Here is a 6,320-nt window from a genome sequence, read left to right as displayed (position 1 = left end):
ACAGAATCGAAATTATAATATAGAATAAATGACCATTTGTACTCATGAAAGATGAAAACGCTGACATATATGTACCCACACTAAATCGAAATTAAACTTGTACCTACGGAAGATGTCCTCCGGTGACAAAAGTACCCTATCTTTGGAGGGTTGGAGTGCCACGTAGGGTACTTTTGTCACACGGAAGGCATCTTGCGTAGGTACAAGTTTAGTTTCGATCTAGTATGTGTACATATGTCAATATTTTCATCTTTTATAGATACAAATGGTCATTTATTCTTATAATATAATACATGGTTATAATTAAAATTTTACAAATGCGGTAGACAAATATAACTTAGCATGGCAAAGCTATTATTATGCTTAATTCAATCTTAATAAACCTCCTTATGTATTTATTATTATTATTTTTATTTTTAGGCCACATATTATGTGAAGAGAAAGAAAGGTACATATAAATACCCTGAAGAAGAAGAAGAAAAAGGCTTAGAAACTTTTAGTTTCTCTTCACATGGAATAGATGATTGATTCCCTTTTACATAAATAACATGGACAACAATAGAAACAATATGAAACAAAGGGAAAAAGAATCTCCATAGGACATACAAGAAGACAACAAGGCTCTCCTTTTTCTTGGAAAAACAGTTGTTTCTTCTGATATTCCTTCCCTTTTATTAATTATCTTCTAAGCAAATCATAGTATTGCCCTGGCTTTTTGTACAAGGAGATGGCCTGATATCATCACAACAATCATACCAAATCTACTAAATTAGATTATATTTCATATACTACAATATAGAAGCAGATAACTAAAAGAAAGTTTACCTGCATAGCAAATGCCAAGTGAATCAATGTTGCTTCAGAGTAAGGCCTTCCAATAAACTGAAGACCAATAGGTAACCCCAATTTATCATATCCAACCTATGAAATGTGTTTCACAAATGTACATAACATAGCATACAGTTAGGCCAATATCACCTAAAGTATTGAAATTTAAGTTGTTACACATTCAAGAAGAAGTACCCTATGCTATGTGACTTAGTAAAGGAGAATTATAATCATACCGGAACAGTGACTGCTGGAAATCCAAGAAAGTTTCCAGCTATGGAATAACGAACAAGTGCAGCTGATGATATTTGAGTGCTTAATAGTTAGTACAATTTATATGTAACATGCAGGGCTTAAATGTCATTTAACAAATGAATTTCATATGTACCTCCATTGATGTAATCAAGTTCACCAGTCTTGAGGGCATCATCTTGAATTGAATATGCAGTCACACTGTTACAAACACACACAAATGTGTTACTTAGTTATGATTTATGAACAAACTGCTATGCATTGTGAAGTTTGAGAAAGATATTCAGACCCTGTTGTTGGTGACACAATCACATCAGCCTCAGCAAATATTTTCATGTGAAGTTGCAACTGCCGGTTCCTGTTCATGTTGGCCAAAATGTTTTAGTCTCATTTTGAATCTGTCGCTTTTAAATCGCGACAGCATGATTGTGGATTTTCTTATGTTTATACTTGGAAATTAATCTGATCCATAAAATGAGTTTTTCAAGGACTAGATTACTGTCCTGCTAAATCTTTGAAAGAGTTTGAACATTAAGTCTTTCACTTAATTATAAGTTCACTTCCATTACCTAAATTTCTGAGCTTGATCACTTAGTTATAAGAGAATCTAGCCATGTCTTACCTGATCCTTTGAGCATTAAGATACTCCAAGCTGCTGAAGGAGCTATAAATGCTTAGTGCTACCCTTGCATCCCCTCCAAATTCTGCAATATTCCTTTTAGGTAGTAATTTGGTGGTGTCAGCAATCATATTCACTCAATATAAGGAAGGCAAATAGTTTATAAGATGGCATACTTTTCTCTCAAGGAACCAAGTGAAGCCGAGCATTCGGATCCAATCGTCGTGTAATGTGCGAGGCGCATCACTTCTATCTCTGGTATGGTGACATCTAGAGTCTTGTATGTTTGAAAATGAAAATTTTAGCTGTCTATGCTGTTTTTCAACAGGTTCTTTCAAAATCACCCAAACATTCAAAAGCTTTGTTTTGAAGTACCTTCCAATTATAATGATTCTGGAGTTTGAGCAAAGCTTGGGAGCAACATAATTTGACTTCATCACTGCAATCATCAAACCACTAATTGATGGAATTAGTGGTCATAATGAACATAAATAATGTTAGAACAAACTATTTTTTTTCTAAAGATAGGAATGAATAATGCATATATTTTCAGCCAAAAAAAAAGTTCCAACCTTTCCATATTTTGCCAACTTTATGCCTGATAAAGACTTTGTCATGCTCAGCAGTGGGAGGTTTATCTTGGACTGAAGTATTACACAATGGTTTAAAAAATTCAGAGAGATTAAAGAAGAGGATCAATTTAGAAAAGGTCAATCAATTATCAAAATCATTAGAGATTAGGAAAGACAAGTTCTTACTGGTGTACCGGACGGCTTATCGGATGGAATTTCACCACTGATAACTGCATAACTACAAACAGTAGAGCACAAGAATCATTAAAACCAATGATAAAACATGGAAAATAAAATTTTTCAAACAAATTTAAATAATCACAGAAACCATTACTAACACAATCATTGCATCCTCAACTGTGCTTGCTAGTATCCCAACCATGCCAACTGTCCAGTTTAGAGGTAGAACTCTGAATGTAGCAGTAAGATTAGTCCTCTAAACCAATACAATCCTTTCAGTAACATATGATAACACAAGATGAATACACACCCGGCATGAGGTATGCGAGCAAAAGTCGGTTTCAAACCAACAACACCACAAAGAGCTGCTGGCATCCTTACAGATCCTGAACAAGTGTGAAGTAAACTATCATAGTAATTCACCAATTTTGCTTTAACATGTACTATAACAAACTATCCATTCACAAAGAGATAAGAGTTACTTAATAAATTCTTATGTATCACTTTGGAGTGAAGCAGATACTAGGTAGGATAACCATGACTAAGCCTTATCCCACTAAATGGAATCAGTAACACAAAGCAAAGATGGCCCAATGCCCTATCAAAGCTCATATCCATGCTACTAGTCAATAATGAATCCTAGTTTCTTTGGTCTTCCATGCTATATTTACATTATAAATCTCCATAGTTTCATTCAATTTTTAATTAAGTTCTTATAATTTGGAAATTTGCAATCAAGTTCCTATATTATACAAAAAAAATCTTCAATCAAGTACCTCCACCATCAACCCCAAGGGCAACAGGGCACAATCCTGCAGAAACCACAGCAGCAGAACCACTTGAAGAACCTCCTGCAATCTTATTCTTATCATAAGGGTTCCTAGCAGGCCTACATAGAACCAAATACACAAAACATGTTCCTGTCACCAACCAATTCAGTTTAAAAATTTTAACAAACACATGGTGTGCACTTACCCATAATGTGGATTAATCCCACTAGTTCCAGATCCAAGTTCATGCATATTAGTCTTCCCAACAATGATTGCGCCGCATAGTCTCAGACGCTTAACGCAGCAAGCATCGTCTTCACATGGCCTTTCTTTGTGCAGCCACTTTGTTCCCCCTTATAAAACCACCATCTTTTAGATGCTTAAGTAACAAAACCTTAGAGAAAATATCATAACACTTTGCATTACCTGTTGTTGGATATGGCAAACAATCTATTTCATCTTTTATAGCAACAGGTACTCCATCTAACACAGATATAGCTTCCCCTGAAAAGTATATAGTATGCATCAAAATCATTAATAATTACACAAATTATATACTAATTAGTACTATTACCAAGTTGAAATTCTAAAATACCTGCTTTATGCCTAAGAGTTGATTCATTTGCTTGTCTCAATATATCATCAGTGTTGTAGTCAATAAAGAATCCCATTTGGAGTGGAGGTTTCACAGATTCATTAACGGCAGCTATAAATTTTTCAGCAACCTATTCATTTAAAGAGATCAAAATGGCAGTGACAGATAAAAGAAAACGAATCGAGTATAGAGCGAAAGACGAAATACCATTGATGGTGTTGTGTTTCCTGAGCTATAGGCTTTGTAATAATCCATTATTGTCCATCTACTGAATGAATTTTCTTGTTCTTCAGAAGAAGATTTAGGCAAACAATCAATTGCAAGTTGAACTTTCTCTGGTGGAGATGAACTTGAATCTATGCATTTCACTTCTTTCTCTTTCCTATCTGTAAGATCATAATTGAAATCAGAAAAATCCTTTCAACAACTTCAAGAAATGAAACTAAATTTAGTACAAATAAAGTAACAAACCTTCAAAATCATGTAAAGGAACAAAGAGAGGTGACTCTTGTAAATCCACATTTGTAATAAGCTGAACAAATTAAGGAAAAGATTAAGAACAAAAGCATGCTATTATTGTAATAAATGATGATGGAGGAAAGAGGAAAGAACATACATCATGAATGAGATTGTTTCCTTTCAATATGTACAATAGCAAGGTCCCAAGTATGGGACATTCCAAGATAGCAATGAAAATCTTGATCAAAATCCCAGTCATTCGTGGCGCTGCGAATCGAAAACAAGATCAAGGCTTACTTACAACCCAAGATTCTGACTTTTTCATCCATCATTGCGAAAATTCGATCCGAAAACATACCGAATTTTCAAAGTGACAGATAATCAGAAACAGAAGAAGTGAAAAATAGCAAAAAATTTAAATCACTTTCTTTCTATCTGTCACTGTCACTCAATTTTACATTAACAGATAAAAAGGAACAGAGTTTAAGTAACAGTTAAGAAACAGAACCAAATTGGTAAGAACAACTAACAAGAATTCAATGAAAATTTTCAAGAGCAATGAATGAAAACCTTTGACATTGGCTTGGAGATAGTGTTCAGTGCTATAAGGACCCAAGTCCACATCTTTCACTGCCTTGTAAACAGTTCCTTTAGCTTTGAACAACCCCATTATTGTTAGTTACAAGAACAAGAATGAAGGAGGAGTGAACACTGAACAATGAACAATGAACAATGAACAATGAACAATGAAAAATTGTTATAAGAAGAGTAATAGGCGGAGATTGCAAGAGGAAGAAAGAAGAAGAAGAAGAATGAAATGGTTGGAATGTGATTCTTAGTTTCTTATTCTTAACAATATATTGGAATTTTTTCCTAACTGTCATGGTTTGATTAAATAAAAGGGTCCAAAGAAAGATAACTACTAAGTGATGGTGTTCTTGAAAAGGGTGTAGAATTTAGAATTTTACATTGCAAGTGAAAAAACAAAAAATCAAAGGGTGGTTATGACATGTAAGTAGTGACTTGTTTAATTTTAACTTATTGTAATGATTTGTGTCTCTTTAATGAATCAAAAGGTTTGGTTTGGGTGTGTTTGGTTTGGAGAGAAAAATGCTTATTTTTTCAAAAAGTAATATCTATTTTAGGATATCTTTCAATTTGTAATAATCATTTCAAAATTTACTAAAAAAGGAATTTTGTCAAAACAATTTAAGTATGTAACCCATTTTTCTTCTTCTAGAATTATGTAATTTTTAAAAAAAATTAATATGTGTTAATTAATATACTTAAAATTAATAAAATTTATATGAAGAGTAATATTATATCTTTGGACAAATTTTCCCACATAAAAAATAAAGTTAAAGATAGATAATAAACCGGATCAAGATCTTAAATCTTAACATTTAAGTATTGTTTACTTACTATATAGAATAACCATGAAACCTAGCACAAGTAATAATTTTGAATTGTTTAGGCAGGTGACCCTACTAAGTAGAATTGAAGAATGATTTCTTTTCCAAAATGATAGTGTTTTCATAATTCACATATAGGAGCTGTTTTTTTTTTTTTTATTTGATGAATTTATGTAAGGCCAACATTTACTATAGCTCCAACCAAATGACCAATCATTATTGAAGAGGAAAAAAAAAAAAAGAAAAAGAAAATTTAGTACCCTTAACAAAATCCCCAAAAAAAAAATAAAATAAAAAAAACACTAATAGTACAAATCTTTTCTTTACCAACTTTTAGGTAAATTTTTTGGATATCTAGGACTAGAAGACAGAATCTGTTATATCATCGTTTTTCTAAATTGCTGCATTCTCATTGGTAAAGTTTTGATTGCATTTGCAGAATTATTTCAGAAAGGTTGAAAGTGCTGCCAATTTATGAGTAGTGCATGCTCTTCTTCTGGTTCTTTTTGTTCATAACTCTCTTTATTTTATTCTTGTTTTTGGGAAAATTTATTGGGTATTTTTAAAATATATTTAATGTATATTTTAGTAAATTTTTTAATTAATCATTATTTATTTTATTTATTTCTTACC

The 6,320-nt window shown here is 32.4% G+C and overlaps 1 protein-coding gene across 1 annotated transcript; it reads right to left on the bottom strand.

The window, feature by feature from the left end:
• Positions 361-5,247, bottom strand: LOC107613733 (fatty acid amide hydrolase). Its single transcript, XM_016315863.2, has 20 exons — positions 4,846-5,247; positions 4,433-4,542; positions 4,288-4,348; positions 4,024-4,202; positions 3,817-3,946; positions 3,648-3,725; positions 3,427-3,574; positions 3,228-3,340; positions 2,762-2,837; positions 2,610-2,681; positions 2,458-2,509; positions 2,272-2,343; positions 2,075-2,155; positions 1,876-1,976; positions 1,703-1,795; positions 1,370-1,438; positions 1,217-1,281; positions 1,065-1,126; positions 826-921; positions 361-732 (listed from the first exon to the last, which is right to left on the bottom strand). Exons 1-20 carry the CDS (start codon positions 4,943-4,945, stop codon positions 679-681), a joined length of 1,812 nt encoding a protein of 603 aa, XP_016171349.1. The 5' UTR covers positions 4,946-5,247; the 3' UTR covers positions 361-678.

This window comes from Arachis ipaensis, chromosome B08, assembly GCF_000816755.2.
Source record: "Arachis ipaensis cultivar K30076 chromosome B08, Araip1.1, whole genome shotgun sequence".
In the NCBI taxonomy this organism is placed as follows: Eukaryota; Viridiplantae; Streptophyta; class Magnoliopsida; order Fabales; family Fabaceae; genus Arachis; species Arachis ipaensis.
This window is presented reverse-complemented; position numbering and strand designations above follow the sequence as displayed.